This window comes from Raphanus sativus, chromosome 5 (genome assembly GCF_000801105.2).
Source record: "Raphanus sativus cultivar WK10039 chromosome 5, ASM80110v3, whole genome shotgun sequence".
In the NCBI taxonomy this organism is placed as follows: Eukaryota; Viridiplantae; Streptophyta; class Magnoliopsida; order Brassicales; family Brassicaceae; genus Raphanus; species Raphanus sativus.
In genome coordinates, this window is record NC_079515.1 from 28,365,575 (window position 1) to 28,387,933 (window position 22,359).

Consider the following 22,359-nt stretch of genomic DNA (forward strand, 5'->3'; position numbering starts at 1 on the left):
AAACAAAACACAAATTTTTTTCGATTCAACAGAAAAAAGCAAAATAACCTATTTGCTAATGCATAAGTCAGGCTTATCCTCATAAAATAGGGGGTTTTTTTCAATTATAATAACTCTTAATCCGATTCTACAGTAAAACTCCTTCTAGAATCTTAATTTCAATTTTTCTAACTCAAAAGTTTGTGAGCAAGTGCAGAACACTAACTCTAAATGTTTGCTCAGCCAAACTCGAAACACAATACCTTTTGTTTTCTTATTTTTGCAAAGCTGTTTTTTCCATGACGAACGTCACGTTTCCGTAACAAACAAAAATTTTCATCCCAAATTCTTCTCTAGGAATTTTTTTTTTTTCTTCTTAAAGGATGATTCCCTTTCATTTTTGTTTTCAAGTCAATATTATTTCACCTAATATAAGCTTCACAACAAATATATTCCCTTTTCGGAAATAAAGTTGAGCTCATAATACACGAATACCATTTGTATAGGCCTCTCCTGTGTTAAAATTATGTTGGGGGGGGGGGGGGGGATGACCTCATCTGACGTTGTTAATTACTAGACACTGACAGGAAGGTTGGAACGGAAGCAAACGTCGACGAGGCAAATACTAGAAAAAGAAGATGACGTCATGCCCCTCCTTAAAGAACAGTTAATTACTTATTATGGTAAAACTCTTTATCAAAACTGTAAGTCTTGTTAAGTGCTGTTTTGGTATTGACAGAAAAGGGGGTGGGGCGTGGACTAGATCAATGACGATATCCCTTCTCCCTCTCTCTTCTCAAGCAGTTAACCTTTTTCATATTTAATTCCCTTTTCAAAATCATTAGTTCATTCCTTCACAATAGTTGTTTTTGAGGGGTTTTATATAGTATTAGTCGCATATCTTAATTAAATCAAACCGGCCGAATCAAATATAAGAATCGATATATTCAATCACATTTTTAAAGCATATTGAGTATTATTGAAAAAACAATATGATAGACTAGTTACATTTTGCGAAGAATATAATTAAGATCTGCTCATTAGTTTTTTTAAAGTACAATTATATAAATTAAATTCAAACCGAAAAGAATATTGAAAAAAATTCTCCGATTAACCGATAAAAAACAATCAAAAGTTCTCGTCTTTTTCGTTGATGTTTTCTTCGTGGTGGCCGTTGGTTCTTTTACTGCTACGGTCATCCCTCTGTTTGCGCTCTAGTTTTAGTCTCTGTTTTCCCTCTTTGATTTCTATTTGTATGGTTTGGTCTATTTGTTAGTGTTTCTGGTACTATTTCTTACTGAAAATAGATCTGAGTTTTAGTTGTTCTTCTATGCAGCTGGAGCACCGGCGAGACTTTGACCCATGATGTGAAGCCAGAGAGCTCGAGTTTGGAGGTGGTTTGTGTGGTTTAACTAGATCTGGATCATATCTGGCGGATCTGTGATAAGGTTACAGTTGAGGTTTCACCGGTGGTAAGGGCTTCTTTTCCCTTGTCATTTCGTTTACCCTCAACTTCTTCGTTCTTCGACCTGTGGAGATCCTCGATCTAAGCAGTATAGAATATCTGGTTTCCATTGTTGTGTGGAAACTTATGTTGAACTCTTCTGTCTGTGAATTTTAAAGGGAATTATTGGTCATTTTTTGGTTGTTTGATCTCTATACTTGCAATTCTTTCGAGTTTTTGATATGGTAGTGAATATCCTGTTTCTTGCTGCCAGTTTCTCTGTATTTTCGATGGTTTCGGATGGGATTGACTTTTTATCTCTAGATATGTTGAGATTAGAGTGTTGGTTGTATGGCTTTTATCGAGGCATAGCTTGAACACGTGAAGTGTGTCGCCGCCGTATCCAGAAAAAGATGAGAACTATGAGTGGTTCATTTTTGCCGGGTGATAAAATTTGGTTTCGTAGAGTTGATGTTATCGTGTGGTAGGCTGCGGGCGACAACGATAAATCTCGTTCAAGAAGCGTCATGTGATGTTGTAAGGTTGCAAGTGTAGTATGCTAATTTCTTTGTGGATTTTTTAATTTATCATTGTTGTAGTTCTGTCTATATTATATCTTCGGTATTCTATTAAGTTGTAAGTTATTTCGGTGTGGGTTCTATCTACCTATTTGTGGACTTATGTTTCTAGGCAATTCTAGTTTTTGCCTGTTTCTATATTCCTCTTTTGATTGAAATTAACAACTCGAGGACAAAAAAAAAACGGATAGAAAACAATGAAACTCAAAAATATATTAAGATTATCGCTAAAGCACTGTAAAACTCAAAAATAAATTAAAATTATTTTCTCTTAAAAGGATATCGTTTGCTGAGTTTAGCCTTGCAAATAGCTAACATACACGTCGCATTTCACTTGTTCTCGACCACTTCCCACTCAGTTTACATGCAAGTTCTATATCGGATGATGTCATCCATTCTGCCACATCAGTTATCATCACATCTCTCTTGCAGAGATGCCGATGATGTGGAATTATCTCTCCTCCCAACACGTGGAGAGTAACTTACACAAAATTCAACTGCATCAGCTATTGATTATTGATGTAGCTCGAAGATATACGGTATAGTAATGTACTATCACTGCTATTCCCTCTTATTTATTTTGACATATTTAATGCGAGTTTCTGTAACTTATCTTACTTGAATTTTGTTGTCAACCACTTGATATCACTATCGACTTCTGTTTGGATCAATCATATACAATGACTAGGTTCACTCTTACACATTTCGATGATAAAATATACATTTTTGTCAAATCGTATTTCAAAAAATTCACATCACATACCAAGTGAACAGTAGTCTGCTGATTCTGAGAATGGATATTTAAGATGATTATTCAGTTTTATTTGAAAATAGCAGTTTTTCATTTAGAGTAGTTCTCCTATCCTAAATAGACATCTTTCAAGTTTTAACACAAAAAACCTGTAAAAAGGAAAATGACAAAAATATTTTATTTAATAAGTAAAATGTTCTTATATCCTAGATATATAAATATAAATAAAAGAATAAAAAACTTTTTTATAGTTTCGAATTATATGTTTTCAGATTCAAAATTTTTATAGTATTTTAGAAATTTATTTATTTATTTTTCAATTTTTTTTTGAAATTCGAAAAATGCTTTTTGGCGTCCCTGGGACTCGAACCCGATTCTGCAGTAGTTCTAGCGGGCTTCTTTCTTTAAATTTTGAACCGCAATCTCAAAACCTCATCCCTTAACTCTTAATCCTAAGATATAGATTAGATAATTCTAAAAGTATAAATGTATATTTATCTCTTTAATAAAATATTTTGGTTATTTTAATATTTAAAGACTATTATGACAAAAAATAAGGGTTATCCTATGGTATTTCTCGTTTACATTTTACATGATGTATTATCGACTGGTTGATCTTAAATTTATAAAGAATACAGACCAAATTTTTAGGGCTAGTCCAAAATTTTTAACTTCTTAAAGTTTATATAAAAAAAACATTTTTTCACGTTAAATATAGTCTCCAAAATTTTCACAATGAGTTTTGCCATTAGTACTTAACTATTATATAGTATCATAATTCTTCATATATATTTAAAATGCAAACTGCATGATGTGTGCTAAACAAGTGTGTGTTGCTTCAGAAAAAAAACACATTTCAAACACTCAAATATGTATTTACATGATTATTTTATTCTGTCATTAATCAGAATTCACCCATCCGGCCTCGGGTATATATGAAAACATATATTTGTCGCCATTGTAGTTACCTACTGCGTCGTCTAAGTATCATTGCAAGAGTCCAAGGGACACAAATCATATGTTACAAATTGTGACCAACTTGACTAACAAACAACCTTAAGAATCTTTTACTTTGTTTATCGATAATTTGTATATATGATTGATTTAGTCGCAAATCCCAATCAACAGAGGATTCCCATGGAAGGATATGCTATTACATATGAATGTGGTTATGTTGATTTAAGGATAAATTAGTGATAACAAAGGGGGAGCTAATAATGTTGACAACAAGAAGAGCCAATAGCTATATGTTTATCCCTTACCAAAGATATCCAATACGTTGACAAAGGAAAAAAACAAAGGTCCTATATTGAAATAACAATCAAGCACTGATTGGGGTCGTCGTAGGTTAGCAATTCTCTGCATAAACTTTCTCTCTGTTTTTTTCTTTTGGGATAAAAGACTAACTGTAAAGGTATCACATCTATTTTAATATATTAGTTAACATAGTTTTATACGTGTACACAATAATTAGAAGTTCAAGGTAATATCACATGGAAACATCGCTCGTTTTAATTTCTAAACATCGCTCGTTTTAGCAACAAAAAAAAAATCGCTCGTTTTAATTTCTAAATTGCTCGTATGAAACAAACCTACAAGCCTAGAGTCCTATAGTTATAAGAAAACAAATGTAGTTAGCGTATTCGGTGTTTTAGTTAACGTCTCGCTCTCTTTGGATGTATTCAGTGTATAGATAGTACAGTATCTTCCAAAATCCATGTGAATTATCGCTATTTTTCCTTTTTCTTTTTGCTATAAATATACTAATATCATATTCTCGTTCCCGAAAATAAAATTTTCTAGATTTTATTATTATTTCATAAATATAAATTTTCTATATTTTTAAGGTACTGTTGTATATTTTTGAAAACATTAATTGTGAATATTCGAATTGATTAAATTTTATTGGTGGATATTTATTGAAAATATATGAAAAAATAAATAGTAAATTAAATTGTAAATATTTATTATATTCTTGATAAACATAAAAATTCTAAAAAATCTTAATTTATAGAACGAAGGTAGTATCAGTGACGTCCCCGTTTTACAACAAGTGTAATCTAGAATTACTCTACCAAAACAAAAAAAAAAGTAAACATATCTTGATTGTTTTTGTTAGAAAAAAGCAAGATAGGTTTAGTAACCCAACAGTTCATATAAGGACAAGACTTAGGTTCACCTCCTATGATGAACTTTTAAATTCACCACATCATTTATGATCAATAAAAATGATATGTAGATAATTAAATTAAACATATTAAATTTATTTTAAAATAGTTAAAAAAGAATAATGACAATTCTAAACCACAAATCTTAATTTTAAACCCTAAACATTAATTTCTAAGTCCAAACCATATACCCTAAATCAAAATTCTATACCCTAAACCCAAATCTTAGACCCTGATTCCAAACCCAAATTCTATACCCTAAACCAAAACCCTAAACCCAAACCATAAATCTTAAATCTAAATCAAGTACCCTAAACCCAAATCGTAGATCTTAAACCCAAATCGTAGGATATACGGTTTGGGTTTAAGGTTTACGATTTGGGTTTAGGGTATAGAATTTGTGTTTAGGGTATAAGATTTGGGTTTAAGGTTTATGGTTTGGGTTTAGGGTTTAAAATTTGGGTTTAGGGTATATGATTTTGGTTTAGGGTATAGAGTTTAGATTTAGAAATTAATATTTAGGGTTTAAAAATTAAGATTTGTGGTTTAGAATTTGCATTATTCTTTTTAACTATTTTAAAATAAATTTATAATGTTTTATTTAATTATCTACATGTCATTTTCATTGGTCATATATGGTGTGGTGAATTTAAAGGTTCACCGTAGGGGGTGAACATAAGTCTTGTCCTTCATATAATCCAACTTTTTTTGCTAAATATATCCAACTTGCTAGGAGAGATTTAACTTGCTTCTGATTCCTCGTAGCCATGATTCTGTTTCTCACGTCCCCGTAAATCATCTTCGAGATCCCAGGTGGAACAATGGCGTAGTTGTTATCGTTATTCTTAATTAGAGAAGTAAAAGTAAAATCAAGTTATAATTTGACGTTAACCTTAGTCGCAAAAAAAAAGAACCTTAAATCGAGCGGATCCAAGTGGAAGAAAACACGAATGATTTTAGCAGAAAAGGTCGAGTAAATGTTACGGCATCGTCGACATGGCATGTGGACGTGATCTAGTTTATAGGATCTTCTCATCATATCCATCAATAAATAATAACAATAAGAGCATCACCATCGGTAAATCTCTCTCGGGGTTCACAACTTTATTTTTTTTTTATTTTTTTTATTTCTTTTTTACTTTTTTCGTTTTTTTCTTGTACAAAAAAAAAAAAATCAACCATTAGAAGGCCGCTACGTGGCGAATTCGTGACGACCCGGGTTCATCCCGACGAACTCCAACCAACCGAGTTTGTCACTGTTCATTATTTTAATATTTTTTTTTTTGGAGAAACGTGTGAACTCCTCCGTGAATCTTTGATGGGAGTGCTCTAATAAAGCTGTACGTGACGTAGTTCTGTATTCCACTATTACAAAGCTAATACTACTATTATTACAAAAGAAAATGCGAATATAAGACAAAAGAATTAAACATATAAAAGGAAAATGAAAATAAATAGAGAGAAGAGGATGGGCAGTGAAAGTGAGTGCATATGCGTCCTACCTTTAATCTCCGAAGTTCCTCCGGCCAAAATATCTTATCTACCGTCGACTATGTCTCTTTGTTTTTATACTTTCTTGAAACTACGAGTCGTCGCCGTCGTTACCATTTGCTAGAAATCAATTCCCTTATTTATACATAAATATAAAAGGGTGTGTGTATGCGTCTTGCAAGGAGACAATCTCTAAAGGAATTTTTCTTAAGAAAAAAAAAAAAGAGACAACTCTTTATCTGATCCTTTCTTCTCCTCTTATTTCGACCACCAATTATATACTGACGTTTACTTCACGCGTTTATTTCTGTAAAAGGACATGACAATGCACGGAAATATAGAGAGAAGGAGGTCATCATTGTCATTTTTGGTGGTAAGTAGATAAGTATTTGGTTCTCAGATTAATAATATATGAATGAAGATGAACTGGTCGTAGGGAAAGAACACAAGTGGGTTGAGTCGAAAGTACAAAAGCAAGAATATATATACAGTTCCACAAGCTTGACTTTTTCTTTCTTTTAGTTCCCTCCTCACTTTAGATTTGTTTTTCGTTCAACATCATATCGGTGTGGTTTTCCAATTTGATACACATTGGTCATTACAAAAGAATCAATAAGGTGTACATGCAAACACATATCTATACACTACATCCTGTGGAGAAACTAATGGTTCAAAGTGCACAAAACTGGTCAATTCTCTATAATCCTAAAGATAAGGAACTGTTCAGCTAAAAAGCTATATTAATTACCCACTTCACTTTTCACTCGAATCTTCTTCTTCCCCTGTTCCCAACCCCTAGAAAGCGCAGCAAGACCATATGATTTAATATCACAAGATCAACACCCACCCCGAGAGCAACAAGTGTAAAAATATTAATTGATCATGAAAGATTTTGTTACCATTTCTTTTTTCAGGCTGTAGCAATGTTGAAATCCTCTCCCCTGTCTCGTGATAATGAATCAGTAAGGGTTAAGCTCATCGTATCCATACCGCTGAGGAAGAAGTTCCTCAACTTCTATCCTAGAGCTTTTCTTGATATTATAGTTTCTATATACCGATTCAATCTCTACAGAGAACAAACTGTAGACTGGTCTGTGATCTGAGAACCTTGACTCCCCGCGAACATAGGAAAGCTGACTAAGTCCGCTACCATGCCAGAGTATGCGATCACACCTTCATGTTTTTAGATTAATATTATATAAACCAATTAGGTTGTTTGTTTATACTCGAAAAGAAAGAAACACTACTACTAACCATGCTGGAGTCCGTCTTTTGGCCTTGGTGAGACGATCATCACCAGCATATACATCTGAATTGTTAGAGTACTTGTAAGTGGGTGGGAAATAGATGGTCCCTTCATTCCATCCTTCAAAGACACGACCTTTACGTTGTTCTAACCGCAACTATAACAAAAACAAAAGTGACATTTATTTTAGACAAGTTTGCTTTGTTTTTTTGGGCCTTTGAGAATGCAAATTTCTTTTTTTTTTTTTTGTAAAAGAATGCAAATTTCTTACCTGGTCTTTCTCAAGCAAAGCACTCCAATTTCTCATCTCGACAAGAGCCTTTGCATACCGGTAAGAAAGAGCTATACGGTAGTTCAAGTCTCCAAGCCAGATTACCCGACTGAAAAGGACACATAACAAAACAAAGATTTAGCAATGCTTATTGAAGTGATCAAAGATTTAATAATGACCAACAACAAATAACTAACTAACTCGTGTTCTAAAATCGTTTGAGGAGACTTGTCCTCCCCTGCGTTGTTCACTCTAGGGAATCTGGTTTTCCTTAGAATCTCTAAAACGTCGGAGTTTCTTCTCAGCTCGTCTCCTTCTTTCTGACCAGACGTCAAGTGGCTGCACACAAAGCAGAAGCTAGTCTGGTGTACTGACATGCTGATCGAAATCGAGCCCTGCAAATTTTTTTTTTTTAAAGAAGATCAAAACGTTGACAACATTTTTTTTCTCCAAAGACATTTAATCTGAAAATAATATGGATCTTCTTACCTTGTTTCCGAGATAGCCCATCAAACCTCTTCCTACACAAGAAACTTTGAGGTTCTTAACACTGTCCCTTAGATCACTCTTCACCCAAACAGTTAAAAATATCCCAACCATTTGCTTGCTAGCCACCAAACAATACTTAGACTTGTCTCTCTCCTCTGTCACAAAAGACCCACTCCTCGAGACAGTAGAAGAATATTGATCATAGGATGGAGAATCAGAGTCCTGCACATTGTCCTCGTCCTCCTCGGAGGAGCAATACCCGAAGCTTTGGTCGTGGCCCAGCATGAAACGGTCGCAGACGCTAAACCTCCGGTCAAGATGTGGCGGCTGCATGGATGCTGCTGACATGTCAAAGTTGTTCATCCTCAGGCTTCTGCTTAGTGACTGAAACGACCTCCGATTATAGAACGAGGAGTTTGCCTCTTCGAAGTCGGAGTCGAGCTCGGCTACCGGGTGGGGAACAGGGGAAGGGGTCCGGCAGCTTCCCCCGGGGAGAGTGTTCAAGGTTCTTCTGATGAGAGAAACCCATTTCCTGGCGGGACCGTTGTTCTCCGTACCCAAAACGTTGCCGGCGTTTAAAGGAACGATCTCTTGGAAGCTGTGTGGTGGGGAAGTCTCAGAGATTAGGAAACATAATGCATGTGATTTAATTTAACTAACTTTTTTTTTTGAAAAGAAATTTAACTAACTTTTGAGTAAAATCGAAATAAAAAAGGTTAGAAGCATTACCCAAGAACGTAAATATCAGAAGGAGGGGAGGTGTGGAGCCAATCCTCGAGATTCAGACAACTCGGGGGAGATTTGCCGGCGACATTCCAGGTAGCAGTAAAAACTCTGATGTGAAAAACTGTGCCTTAGAGGAGAAGAATTCGTAAAAAATAAAATAAAAAAGCAAAGAGACTTTGCGCACCTGAGATTATGAACTTGTTTAACTAGCTGTGCTGAATCTAATTCCTGTCTGTTTCGTCTACCTCTTCCATTATTTCTTCTACACCGAGTCTCTGAAAACAAAATTTAATTAAACACTTGTTGTAAAAATTCAATTAATTGAAAAAAATGGAATGAGTTAAGAAAATAAAATAAAGTAAAGTAGCATAGTTGTAAAATAAGTAAGAAGCATGTATTTTACTGACCAGCATAGTTGCTTTTCGTGTTAACAGAGCATGCTTCTTCTCTTTCAATGACATTGTTATTCCAGTCTCCACCTTCACCTGCAAAAACTTTTTTTTTTTTTTTTTAAGTGAACATCCGATAAAGTAGAAAACAAAAGCTGTTCACTTCTCACATACCTAGACTAGAAGAAGCCTGTTTATTAATAACATTTAGTTTTTAAAATTATTTATGTTTTGAGTTAATTACCTTTGTAAACGTCTCTGTCGTCTGCGTGGAAATCTTCTGCTTTGCTCTTGATGTTGAGCCATTTCTTAACCAATGTTCTGGGCCATGAAAGCTGCACAAGAATTTGGAGATCAGCAACGTTTGGGTGGTGGTGGTGGTGATAATCATATACCAGTTTAATAATTATTATTTTTGGTCAAAGAAGAAAAACCTTGGTTCTCTTGAGGCTACTACCATCACCCATTGTTTTATACAGAATGAGTGGACAGATCCTTGATTTCACGAACTAATCTTTTGCAAAAACGGATAGATAAGCATAAGCATCTACCCCCCGGCCCAGTTAGAAAGATATGGTGTTGACAGAATATAAAAGATAATGAGGAAGAGAATGTGAGATTACTTCTTATAAACAGAGCAGCTACAGAGGGAAAGACTTCGAAATCAGGGATTTGAAAACAGGGAGCCTTTGTTTCTGGTGGGTATATATCAACGCGGGGAGGGAAGAAAGAGCTTCTTCTTCTATTTGTTCTCTCGCTCTCTCTTTTGAGTCTTTCTTCTTCTCCCTTTATAAATGAAATATACTCCTTTCTTTTTTAATTGGGATCTCTTTTTTAATTTGCTAGTTGCAGTCTATATTTATTGCAGTTCCTTTTTTAAAAATATAGAAAAAAATTATTTCCATAAATATGTAAACCCGTAACATATCTTCCGCTACCCTCCTTAAAGCTCTAAGTTCGGTGAGTGTAGTGAAATTAACTTTTTCCTTTATATATGTTCAGCATTATTATAACTGATTTAATTCGTTACCACAAAGTGATACTCCGGTTATATCAGAAGACGTATCAAACATATTTGACATCTATTTATATTTTATACTCATCTTATTGTTTGTTAGTAGTGTTTCTGTGTTCATTGCAACTATTGAGATTAACGGTTTTTACAACAAAAAAAAAACTATTGAGATGAATGGTACCTTTGTTATCATATCATACTTTTATAGAAACTAATAAATCAACGATACATAAAGTTATACACTATATATATACTATGGAGCAGAAATAAATATGATACAGAATAGTAATCATAATTTTTTTAAAGGAAAAGTACAAGATCACCATATAAAAAAATAAACACTTTTGGGTTGTTCCATTCCATATATGCAATACAAATCCCGGATTTGGCAATTAGAATAAACGCATAAACAAAAAAGGACAAAACGAAATCTGAATTCTTGGGAAATTGTCGCCAGGAAGTAATAATAGTTACTTATCCCTTATATATTAATAGGGGAACATTGGGATAAGAGTAACCTTGCCATTGTAAGTTATTTACAATTGAACTTGCTTACGTGTCACACTGTCAGGCATTCTCAGCCCTATTTATTAAATGGTCTTATCTTACTAGACTAATTACGATTTTCTGCCACTGAGATATATTAGACTGCCGCAAATTAAAAATATTGGACTGCCGAAAATAATTTTACCTTTTATTATATTTCTATATGTATGTCACGTGATTGTTTTCTATTAAACAACAGTGCTTTACATATGCATGCCACATTTATATTTCTTCGACTACTGGAATGAAACATTACATACATGAAATTCATTCAGCATATAACGACAATAGTTTACGAAACGATTGTATAATTGATCAATTGTATAATCAGTTTACCTGCCAAATGATCATTAGCTTTTAGCCTTTCAAATCTTTAGTTTCATCTCTTTGTTACTTTGTTTAGTATTGATCGTCATGAGTTATCCCTGTCAAAGTGTCAATACAATGTTTCATTGATCCATCAATACAATATGAATTCTGTTACTTTAGATCAAATTCAATTCGTAACTTCACCCGATAAAAGACATGATCAAGATTAAATTTTTCATAGGCTCTTCGAAAACCATTGTGACCGTTCATATTATTGAATGATTTAGACGCCGTGTTGGTTTAACGAAATGTTCTTTGCCATTTTTTTGTATGCAAAACTACAGGATATTCGTGGCAATGAAAGTTAATAACTGAGAATTAGCTTGATAGAAGGAAAATTATTGGCACATGAATTCAGCAATCTATTCGGATTGATAGACAAGGAATTTTAATTAGGTGAATTTATGATATAATTGTAAAACGAATCTTACAAATAAGGTAATCTCCATAATCAAATAATGTGATTGATATATTTTGATTTTGATTGAAAAGCAAGTTAATGAATTTGTGAAACCGATATTTCAAACGTAAATATAGATTTGGTTTTCAAAGAAAAGCTTCCTTTAAAAAAAAAGGTAATAACTGACTAATTTTTGTCAACATTTCTTTTCCACGACTTTAATACCAACTAGATTCTAACCCGTGCCCCCGCACGAGTGTTCAATTTAATTTGTAATAGATATTTGATTTAATATTAAAATGTTATAAACAGTTGGTATTTAGTCGGTTATATACACCGTGGAGAATGTAATTATATTTGCCATATAATTTACTTTTGTAAATATTGATTAGAAAATATTATCAGAATTTTTTAAAACTTAATAAACTAAATAAATTAATACTAAATTTACATAATTTTGAATAATTTTGACAACAATAATGAAATGGGCCACGGTTGTTACAAAAAAAAATGGAATAGGCCAGACAATATATTATTGCTTACTTTCTTATATAAAACGAAATTTAAATTATTCTACATAACTGGGCTAACTATAATTACTATATCACTTGCCCAAATTTAAATTTGGCCCATTTTGTATTGGGATAACTAAATGAGTATATTTCTTTTACCATTCGAAATATCTTCTAATATATCAAAAGTATTAAATGAAAATCTTATTTGGAATGTTAGATCTTCCCAACAATCACGTTATGTTAGTTATTTCCATATGTTTTCGGTGTAATTTAATTGAGTAAGGTTTAGTGTTAAAAGAAGTTAATGTCGAATTGGTTAGGTAATAATAGGTGGATGTGTAATTAATTTATTGAAAAACCAGTGCTAATTGTGTAAAAAAGAAAGTACTATACGTGTGTCCAAACAGTTTAAATATAGATAGTTATCCATGTTTCCAAACATTTTCAATGGGTACTTCAACTTTAATAAGATAGATTTTGATATTCGATAACCCTTTTACCCTATGTGTGGTTGAAAAAATATATAAAGCTATCTTTGTCTCTACATTCCATCAAACAAAAAAATCATTTCGATAACCATTCTGCGATGATACAATAGAAACCCTACAAATCTATGGGGAGAATTATGGTGAAGACGATCCGGTCAAAATAAATTATGTTTTCAAAAAAAAAGAATTAAGGTGAAGATTTTTCCGACTATCGAAGCAGTTTTCTGTTGAAGGTGGTTAAACTATGGAAATGGTTTTGGTTGATTCATCTGTGAGTTCATCGAAGATCAATCTTTTCCATTTATTTAATACATTCGTTTCTACTTTTTAAGATGCTAACTTATATGTATCACATGGATTTTTTGAGCAGGGGTACAAAATCCATGTGAGTGTTAAGAAAGAACTTATGGCTCAATTTGATCCAGTTATAAGTGAAGGTGACTCGAAAATTATAATTATTTTTGCAGTCACACAGGCTGGTGGCTCTTCTCGGACAACCAAACATGCCTACAAGATTGGTTTTTTGGCCACAGCTCGTGTGCGATCATGTGAGGAATTGCCCTATAATTTAACTGGTTTTACACCGGCAAATTTCCGTCATCTCTTAGATGGTACTTTGAATACAGACTATCTGGTTGGTAAGTAAATTTTAGTTAGAAGCAGCTTAACTTACTGCTACTATTGACAGGTTCATTCAACTAAAATGTATTGCTTATGGAAGTAATGCTAGAGAATTGCATCATTATTGGACATGCACAATTGCTAATGTTCTTTTGTGTGTTTTATCGTTCAGGCAAATTCACTGGGGTGAATGGTAAATTATAGATATATACCTATAGAGAATTTTTGAATTATCTTTTATACTTTCAAACAGATTATAAAACCAACTACTTTATTATATAAGGTGTAATATATAATGATCCTAAAAAAACTTTAAAAAATGTAAAATTTTTAACATAACAAAAGCATATGTTTTAAAACTTTGTAAAATTCTAAGAAATTATTAAATAGTATATTCATCCTGCGCAAGGCGCAGGTCTCAACCTAGTATTTAGTAAATGACAATTAGTAATAGCATATACTAGAGGGTGGATTGGTGAGCTAATGTAGGTGCATGTATGCATGTTTAGAGGGTGAAGTTTGAGGTTTCGGGTGACAACAAAAACTACAAATGCCACTTTATATTTGTGAATTCGTATATATTTTATCATAGAAAATGGAATTAACACGTTTACCAAACGTAATATAAAGACCAAGGAAACAAGCGTATTTCTTTGCATGTCACTTTTTAGTAAAATGTGAAATTTATAAAATTGAGTTTGTTGTGTGTAAAGAGGAGGGGGGCTCTTTTTGACCCAATCTAGACTTATGTCTACGGGACCATCATCCCCTTTGCGAGACTTTGCCTCTTCTTCTTCGATCTATTTTACTTTTTTCAAAATTAATTCAAACGATAATACTCACTTCATATCACTGCAAGAAATACATTGTTCTACTATTAAATTTACACATATGCGTACGAGTGATGGTATATATTATAAACACAGAGTCGGCTTAAACTACTTCGGCTTAGGGTTTGGGCTGAATCGAGTATCAAATTGAGAAATATTTGTTTAGTCACAAGACATAAAGTTTGATCGAATGAACATATATGTTAGTTACCTTTTGTGTATTTTCTAACACACAAAGTGTGGATCTTGTAGGGTTAATTTAGTGGGCCCAATAACCCCCATGTTTTGCTTTATTTCGATTTTTGAAAAGAAAAAATCGAGTTTCCACTTTTAAGACATGGTTTGGTGAATTTAAGCGATTTATTTTATAAGGTAAAGTTAAAATGACACATGCTGCATGTGGGAGACCGTGTCTGTTGCTTCAGACCAGTACTTGGGTTTAGTAAATATGTAAATCTCCCTTTTTCTATGTGTCTGTTTCTATTTAATTGACCATTTCATAGCATAAATAATTTTTAAAGTTGTATTATTATTTTACTAAATCATTAATAAAAACCTCCTAGTTAACATGTTTTCAACTAAAAGCTACTATAATACTCATTCCATTTCAAAAAGATGCATATTCTAAAATTTTTAGACTTTTTAAAAAAATACGAATTTTTTTGATAATAAATGTATTATTTTCTGTGTTTAATTATTTTTATGATTTTTAACCAATCAAAATTCAGTAAACAAAATTAATGTTTTTAAAATTTAAAATTTGTTATTACTACATACATTAAAAATATAAAATATAAATCGTTTATAAACAAATTTTTTTTTCTAAAACATAAATCATTCTAGAATGGAAGAAATAGTAGTAAACACGTATTTAATGATCAGAATTTCATTGCTTTATATTTTTTTTATATACAATTATGTCAGTTATACAAATTAAATCCCAGGAATCTATTTTTTGATTGAAACAGGATTCTAATTACATGAATCTTGTTAACAAACATAATAATTTGATAGATTTTTAATTTTTATAAACATGTTAATAATTTTGATTTATATACATAGACGTTTACTAAATCATTAGCATATTACGATTTGATCAATATTGTTTCGAAAATCAGGTTTTCTTAAAAACTTGCGAAAATCACTTTTTCTCGAAAATCAGTTTTTTGTGTCATCTGTTATAACTTATATGATTAAATATAATATCGAATACAACTATTTGAAATACATACAACTGTGATTAATAAAACAATTATACCAGTAGCAAGTTTTATTCCAGAACATAACTTCTTAACACAAATGGTTACATGAGTAGCAAATCCATGATAAACAGCTCCCCACAAAAGTCATTATTATAGGCAAAACTTGCATTTTAAAAACTGAACTTCAAAAATGATGTTTAACCCTTTTACTATTGAACATATCTGAAAAAATTATAGAGAAGATCAGAAGATACATCTCAACAACCTTTTAGTTTTGTAAATATAAAAATAAAAATGAAGGCTTAATAAGTTTATCTGTCTCTACAAAACACTGTGCCAGCTGTAACAAGTCATTATATAATTACGCTTTCATTGTTTTTTATTTATTTGTTAAATGCCTATGACAACTCTGATTAGCGAAACGTACTGATTAATTAAAGGGTTCACCAAAAGTAGTACCAGTGTTATTATTTTTAATTGTATCATGTCAACACAAGTTCACCAATAATAAAGATGAAGATTTTAATAAAAGATACCATCTGTTCGATAAACTAATAGAATGAACCAGTATTAATAGTGATAAGATAACTTTCAAGGTTGGTGCTATTTTGTGTCTCTGAGGTTTTCTCTTTGTTCATCTCTTGTCATATACTTCTTATAAATGTATGTATAAAAACTATAGTATTAACGAATGGACTGTTAATGAAGGCGACTTTGTAGATTATCCGCCACATAGTGGCGGATTAAAAATAAATATTCAGGATAACACCTAGAACAACATTAGGATACGATTGGTAAGCCTGGTTTTAGATTATAATAATTTATCTGAATGAAAGGACAGACAATTAGTATAATTAAATGTTTGTTTCCTCCAATCTTGTTTCTACGGAACTTTTTTTTTCCTTAATTGTTTTGAGGATGATGTTAGTACATCTCAACTCAGTATACAAACTTCCCAAGTCTCAGACTCCAATATGTACATGTATGCATTCAATTTACTCAATTCATAAATGTTGAAACTGCAAAAGAAAAAAAAGTGATATGATGCGACAAAAATAGCACGTTTTGGGGGTTTTATCGAAAGGGAAAAGTTGTAAGGAATGATGGTTGATGTGAAAGTTTTTTCACTTTGGAGAAGCCTTACAAGAAGAAGAAGAAAGAGGTCCTTTGGGTGCGGGTATGGTTAACCATCACTTTCATGAACATCGGAGATTTAAGGGTTTAGGGGGTAAAAAATAAAATAGGATGATGTAACTGTTTAACTGAGAAAGAAAGAAGTGATGATAACACACATCAAATAATAACTCATGTGTGGTCTTTTTCATCACATCTCATAATTCCCCAACCGTACGGTACAACTACAAGCTCAACGTTCAAGCATTGAGACATCTTACATATAAACAAACCTAATGTATTAAAAAAAAAACAGGGTAAACTTTGGGTACTTGTAGTCACAAATGTCAACCGTAGAGTAGAGGTCTTGTGTGGCTCATCCAATCATGGGTCCGCTTTCGCCCTCGTCGTCCCACTGCATACCCGGGAAAAAACACTTTTGTAACATCTGAACAAAGAGTTGGCTAAGAGATTTAAAGAAAGAATACTCCAAAGGATCTTGGAAAAGGGAACCTTGCTATGCGTGGCTGACCATTTTTTTTTTGATCAAACGTGGCTGACCATTATTAAAAGCTAATTAGAAGGTGGAGGTTTGAAAGCTAGTTAAGAATAAAAGGTTCAGAGAGAGTGAGAGTGAAGGTGGAGGTTTGAAAGCTAATTAAGAAGAATAGAAGAGAGATATGCGGGTGACAAGTCGCTTGTGAATGGCTGTGATGGTGGCTGGTGTTATGCGGCAGCTGCATCCTCCCAGCAATGACACTCCTGCATCCATCCATTTCTTTACGTACGACACAGTCTTCATTCCCAACTCCTGCGTTTTCCTGCACCAAAAAATCACACCAACTATTACTATTACTGTTACTTTCCTTGTCTCCAACCAACGTTGATGATACCGTGACCTACAAGTTACAACCCACTCTTCCGGTTAGCATCATATCTTTCTCCGCTGTTTGGATACACTAGTATAGGCTTGCTCGTCACCTACGACATCAAAGTTATGTGCAAAGCCTTTTTAAGAAAAAGATTTACCCAATGTGTTGGATATAATACAAAAGCATGCAGCACCTTTCCTATCTCCAAGACTAGGCCCTCCATGAATCTTGGAGAGGTGCAGTTGATCCCAACCGCCACTACTTTCTCACAGACGTCAGCTAAGGCGATACACTCCTTGATGGAATCTCCTCCACTAACCACGTTCACCCCATCCTTGGAGTTAAACGAAACCCTTAGAATCTCCACGTCCCCTTCATCTAACAGGGCAGCAAATGCCTAGAAAGATTAATTCAAACCTGATTAACACCCCACCAGAGGAAGCTAACAACATCAAAGTCGATCAGTACAGTACCTGAGCCTCTACCTTGCTTGGAATGGTCTCAAATGCTATTATATCAGCACCAGACTCTCCCAGAACGTGCAATAGTGTCCGGTGGAAATCTTTGAGTGTTTCCAGTGTGATCAAATCACCATAGATTCTCACTGACAATTAAAAGAAATACGTTTTTAAGGAGGCAATGAAAATAAAGAAAAATATGAACAGTGTAGTTCATGAGAGCAGCAAAAACCTGTATTATGATCCATCAGCCAAGTAAGCACCAGAGCTACCAACTGATGCTGCAACTAGTATAGGTCGCTTTTTAAGAATCTTATCATCCATGATTTCGCTAGCATTATGAAACGAGAATCAAGCCATTTAGTAGCAATGCCCAAAGAAAACCATAGAATCCCCACTAAAAAGAAACATAGAAAGTGCAAGTAGAAAAAGAGATATTCCAACACAAAAAAAGGAGAAAGATGAACACTAACAAGTAACAACTACCAAAATAAGGTTTAGGGTTCAGAATGTCGTCAGCTTTAAATATTGTCAGTGCCAGTGGAATCAGTAAGTCTTTGTATGTATATCTGGTTAATATATGTTACCAAATAATGAAACGAGAATATTGCTCTACTTCATTAAAGAAAATTGCAATTAAAATCTAAATCTAAATCTAGGGTTAATTTATAATGATCACAAAACCTAGTCGAGCAGCTGAAGTCGAGCAACGATTCAGATAACACATTATTCCTCTGTTTCCAAAGATGAAATATAGTTGCTTGAGCTGCCAGTTTTCGAAGAGCAGGTGGACTTTGATACAGCAGATGATCTGATTCAAGAGAGGAGCTCGCTCCAGTCAGTAAGTAAATAATCCTGCAGGTGGGTTTAATCGTTGGAGGGACAGACGCCAACCTCCAAGCTAAATCGACAGGTGAGTAGCAAATGGTTCCTTGTCTCTGGTCCCCAAGAAGCCAGCCTTACTCTTGTAGGAAGTTTGTCCGCATTTGCAACCCACATCTTAAAAGGAGTGTTTAGGGACCGAACCTTTAAACCAAACACAATCTGCCCATTGCTTCTTTCCAGCCTTTGGCCTCAAGGCTTCCCACATAAGGGCTGAAGATTATACAGTTAATGCGCTTCCTCCCACATACCATTCATAATAGTCATCAATGTCGTTTGGGAGGGGCAGAGCAATTGTTGTATGGTGCACTTGCAAGTCCAGTGATGCTATTTTCCAACCTAAAGAGTCACAAGCTTCAGTGACTGTAGAGAGCAAGGATCTAGGGCCAGATGTGCCAATGCAGCGCAGCAGATGACCAAATGTGTTCAAACATCATACCAGAAAGTCAAATGTCTCTCGAACTCCGTTGGTAGCCCTCCGTCTATAATCGCATAGCCTCCTGTCTGTTTCAAGAACTCTTTCATCGAGCTAAAAGCCTCCGACTTCGACGCAAGGTGGACAAACCACCCAAGAATGTGAACTACTACTACTCTTACTCATGTGTTATTTACACTCGTGGATATTTTAATATCTGTAGCCTTATGTCTTCTTCCCACTTAGTTTTTCTCTCTTTCTCCCTCGGCGTTTTGTTACCTAAATTACATATTTAAAATTTTACCGATCACCAGACCTCCAAAGAGGGACATATATGACCCCACCCCCGGCGAAAAAAAAAGAAAAAGTTTCAAAGCTTTATCATCAATTTTATACACGACCAGACTGGCTGTAGTATAAATACATATATAGAGCAGAATGAGAGTTTTTTCTTATCTAACTTGAAAGTCTCCAAAAGAGAGAAACAAAAAAAAAAGAAGAAAATCCAAAAATCATCACGCAGAATATCACAGAGAGAGAGAGAGAGAGAGAGAGAGAGAGAGAGAGAGAGAGAGAGAGAGAGAGAGAGAGAGAGAGAGAGAGAGAGAGAGAGAGAGAGAGATCAGGGGCCACGAGGTTTACAGAAACAGAGGAACCCCTGAAACTTGTCTGGTGGTATCATTCCACCGCCTTTGCTTGTGTTCACCTCTTCGAGTAGCTTCACTACCTCCTCCATCTCCGGACGCTTGTCTGGATTCGGGTCCCAGCATCTCTTCATTATGTTTGCCACTGACTGTGGGCAGCATTTCGGAATCTCTGGTCTCAGATTCTGATCAACAACGAAAGAGAAGGGATTAGATTTTCTTTTTCTGATTAAAACCTAGCTTGTTTTAGAATGGGAGAGACAGAGAGAGAGAGACCTTATGAACGACGGCATGAGAGATCTCAGCAAAACTACAGTCAGCGTAGGGCATGTCACAACAGTATATCTCCCAGAGGCATACACCAAAGCTATACACATCGCATTTCCTGTTGTAAGGCTTTCCTTCAAGAACCTATCCACCCCAAAAGCCTAACCTTTTTAATATATATATATTTTTTTTTTAAAAAAACACAAAAGGATCAAAATACAAAATACCTCAGGTGCCATGTATCCAAGTGTTCCAGTTTCACCCGTCATGTCTTGAGGGTTTTGAGCTTCGACTCTAGCAACTCCGAAATCAGCAATCTTGAGCGTCTTGTTAGTTTCAAGCAACATGTTCTCTGTCTTCACGTCCCGATGTACTATCGCCTTGGAGTGCAGGTAACTCAGCCTTTTCGAGACAGCGAAAAAAAGAGTATATAATCAACAATTCCTCGTCACGTCACGCATTTAAATATATATTAAAAAAAAAGAGAGACAATAGTTAGTTTACCCTCTAGCGAGATCCAAAGCGAGCTGAATGACATCCTTGATGGGGAGTTTGCTGCGATATTTCTTGATGAGGAACTTCTTGAGGGTGCCTCCAGCAACGTATTCAACGACAACACAACAGGCCCTGGCAGGATGTGCTCCTCCGTTGCCACGTCCGCTAGAATCATTAGCTGGAGGGATCTTCAGATCAGATGTCCCCATGGATGCTCCTATAAACTGATAAATAAAAATTGTAAAAAAAATCCAAATTCAAAAGCTTCATTCTTCTTCTTCTTCTAATAATACTAATACCACATACCTTGGTAACGTTGGGGTGATCGAGCTTCTGCCAGACGGCAACCTCTTGCTCGAAAGAAGCGCGCAGAGCTGTAGTTTCAGCAGCTGTTGATTGACCATCTTCTCCCCAATCCAACACCTTCACTGCAAAATCAACCATAACCAATCTTTCTGTTACGAAATTATTATTTATTTATTTTAAAAAAAAACAATAGAGAGTCGGATAAATAGGGGACCTGCGACTTGTTGGCCAGCGTAGACACCGCGGTAGACAGTGCCATAAGTGCCGTGGGCGAGAACGTGCTTCATATCGAGTTTGGAGAGGTCGATCTCCCATTCGTGCATCATCGAAGCTTTTGTGGATGTGGACGACTTGACGGCAGCAGAGGAGGAAGAGGAGGTTTGACCCATATGCAAATCCCATTTACTGAAATCAAGAGTATCAGCCCTGAAGTATTGACCTCCTCCTCCTCCTCCTCCAGCGCTCCTGCTCCCTACTCCCCCTAATTTCTGATCCGATCCGATTTCCAGCGATCTCGCCGCCTCTCCGCCGCCGCCTGACGCCATGGATTTCTCTTTCTCTGTAGCGATGGAAATAGCAGAGTTTAAGGTTTTCAATCAGTTGGAGTTGAGGACAAGTGCTAGGACCGCAAAAATTATGTTATGTGGTGGTGGAGAGAGAGAGAGCGACAACAAAAAATTCTAAGGGACAAAAGACAAAAGAGTTGAAAAAGAGAGGAAGAAATAAGATTTGATTGATTGGTTGAATGATTGCGGTCACCACAAACACACACACACACAAGGAAAGAAAAAACTTGGATTAGACCGAGACATAATAGGTAGAGGGGTTGGTGAGAGACCAACTCATCTGTCTTTTTGACTGTTTCACCGCCCAACTTCTCTCGCTGGCTCGAACCTAATTTATTCCTTTGCCCCTTTCTTTCATTTATGTATATATTATTTACTCCCCTTTTCTTTTGAGCAAACATTATTTACTCCCTTTATTTCGAAATTTATGATATTTAAGTTATGTTTGATTCTTCTTTCTCTGTTTTATTTATTTTGAGCAACAGATTCTTCTTTCTTTCTTTTTTGTTAAAGGGTTTGACAGATTCTTCTTTCTCTCACGCCATCTTTGGAATACACTAAACGCTGAAACTTCTCTTTTTCTCTTCCTATATTCCGGGTGTCGTGTGTATATAGATTGTCCTTGTTATAGCATTTTTAGTTAACCCCCTCCAAAATACCTACCACAGGTTCACAACCAACCATATAGTACTTTTTGGTCTAAACCAACCATATACATGTCCTCTAGCTCTCTCTAGTTTACATAGCTTTTGGTTGAAACCTGTTGACTTTGACTTTTCTTTAGCAGTGAACCATGGAATGTAATTTTGGCAACCCACTCTTT

The 22,359-nt window shown here is 34.6% G+C and overlaps 3 protein-coding genes and 2 long non-coding RNA genes across 6 annotated transcripts; 2 read left to right on the plus strand and 3 right to left on the minus strand.

Annotated features, from left to right (window-relative positions):
- The first annotated feature begins 794 nt into the window (after positions 1–794).
- LOC108860760 (uncharacterized) lies at positions 795–2,102 on the plus strand. Of its 2 annotated transcripts, none has more exons than XR_001950744.2 (2): positions 795–1,232; positions 1,316–2,102. It is a non-coding gene; the product is annotated as an uncharacterized LOC108860760 (long non-coding RNA). The 2 variants fall into 2 exon arrangements; XR_008946132.1 differs by having other exon boundaries at positions 795–1,173.
- Positions 2,103–6,882: 4,780 nt separating this feature from the next.
- On the minus strand, positions 6,883–10,350 carry LOC108861566 (type I inositol polyphosphate 5-phosphatase 4). Its single transcript, XM_018635462.2, has 11 exons — positions 9,967–10,350; positions 9,777–9,867; positions 9,551–9,637; positions 9,328–9,418; positions 9,147–9,251; positions 8,418–9,015; positions 8,130–8,323; positions 7,929–8,037; positions 7,666–7,814; positions 7,311–7,584; positions 6,883–7,206 (listed from the first exon to the last, which is right to left on the minus strand). The coding sequence occupies exons 1-10, from the start codon at positions 9,997–9,999 to the stop codon at positions 7,371–7,373; spliced, it is 1,671 nt and encodes a 556-aa protein (XP_018490964.1). The 5' UTR covers positions 10,000–10,350; the 3' UTR covers positions 6,883–7,206; positions 7,311–7,370.
- Positions 10,351–12,948: 2,598 nt separating this feature from the next.
- LOC130494975 (uncharacterized) lies at positions 12,949–13,919 on the plus strand. The gene is made up of 3 exons (XR_008934271.1): positions 12,949–13,136; positions 13,236–13,250; positions 13,333–13,919. It is a non-coding gene; the product is annotated as an uncharacterized LOC130494975 (long non-coding RNA).
- Positions 13,920–16,864: 2,945 nt separating this feature from the next.
- LOC108858696 (homocysteine S-methyltransferase 2-like) lies at positions 16,865–18,285 on the minus strand. The gene is made up of 4 exons (XM_056985830.1): positions 18,225–18,285; positions 17,977–18,107; positions 17,697–17,900; positions 16,865–17,612 (listed from the first exon to the last, which is right to left on the minus strand). Exons 1-4 carry the CDS (start codon positions 18,283–18,285, stop codon positions 17,538–17,540), a joined length of 471 nt encoding a protein of 156 aa, XP_056841810.1. The 3' UTR covers positions 16,865–17,537.
- A 1,338-nt stretch (positions 18,286–19,623) lies between these two features.
- Positions 19,624–21,657, minus strand: LOC108805408 (serine/threonine-protein kinase STY13). The gene is made up of 6 exons (XM_056985863.1): positions 21,185–21,657; positions 20,971–21,092; positions 20,674–20,888; positions 20,397–20,571; positions 20,179–20,313; positions 19,624–20,087 (listed from the first exon to the last, which is right to left on the minus strand). The coding sequence occupies exons 1-6, from the start codon at positions 21,513–21,515 to the stop codon at positions 19,881–19,883; spliced, it is 1,185 nt and encodes a 394-aa protein (XP_056841843.1). The 5' UTR covers positions 21,516–21,657; the 3' UTR covers positions 19,624–19,880.
- Positions 21,658–22,359: the final 702 nt, after the last annotated feature.

Excerpts from the sequence above, each read along its gene's own strand:
- LOC108858696 (XM_056985830.1), bottom strand. The coding sequence starts at position 18,285 with ATGGATGATAAGATTCTTAAAAAGCGACCTATACTAGTTGCAGCATCA. Across the intron at positions 18,108-18,224 it reads AGCATCAGTTGGTAGCTCTG|TGAGAATCTATGGTGATTTG; the intron begins GTGCTTACTTGG and ends TTTAATTGTCAG. Across the intron at positions 17,901-17,976 it reads CAAGCAAGGTAGAGGCTCAG|GCATTTGCTGCCCTGTTAGA; the intron begins GTACTGTACTGA and ends TAATCTTTCTAG.
- LOC108805408 (XM_056985863.1), bottom strand. The coding sequence starts at position 21,515 with ATGGCGTCAGGCGGCGGCGGAGAGGCGGCGAGATCGCTGGAAATCGGA. Across the intron at positions 20,889-20,970 it reads ATCACCCCAACGTTACCAAG|TTTATAGGAGCATCCATGGG; the intron begins GTATGTGGTATT and ends TTTATTTATCAG. Across the intron at positions 20,572-20,673 it reads GCTTTGGATCTCGCTAGAGG|GCTGAGTTACCTGCACTCCA; the intron begins GTAAACTAACTA and ends TGTCTCGAAAAG.
- LOC108861566 (XM_018635462.2), bottom strand. The coding sequence starts at position 9,999 with ATGGGTGATGGTAGTAGCCTCAAGAGAACCAAG. Across the intron at positions 9,252-9,327 it reads AAACAAGTTCATAATCTCAG|AGTTTTTACTGCTACCTGGA; the intron begins GTGCGCAAAGTC and ends TTTTCACATCAG. Across the intron at positions 8,324-8,417 it reads TGGGCTATCTCGGAAACAAG|GGCTCGATTTCGATCAGCAT; the intron begins GTAAGAAGATCC and ends AAAAATTTGCAG.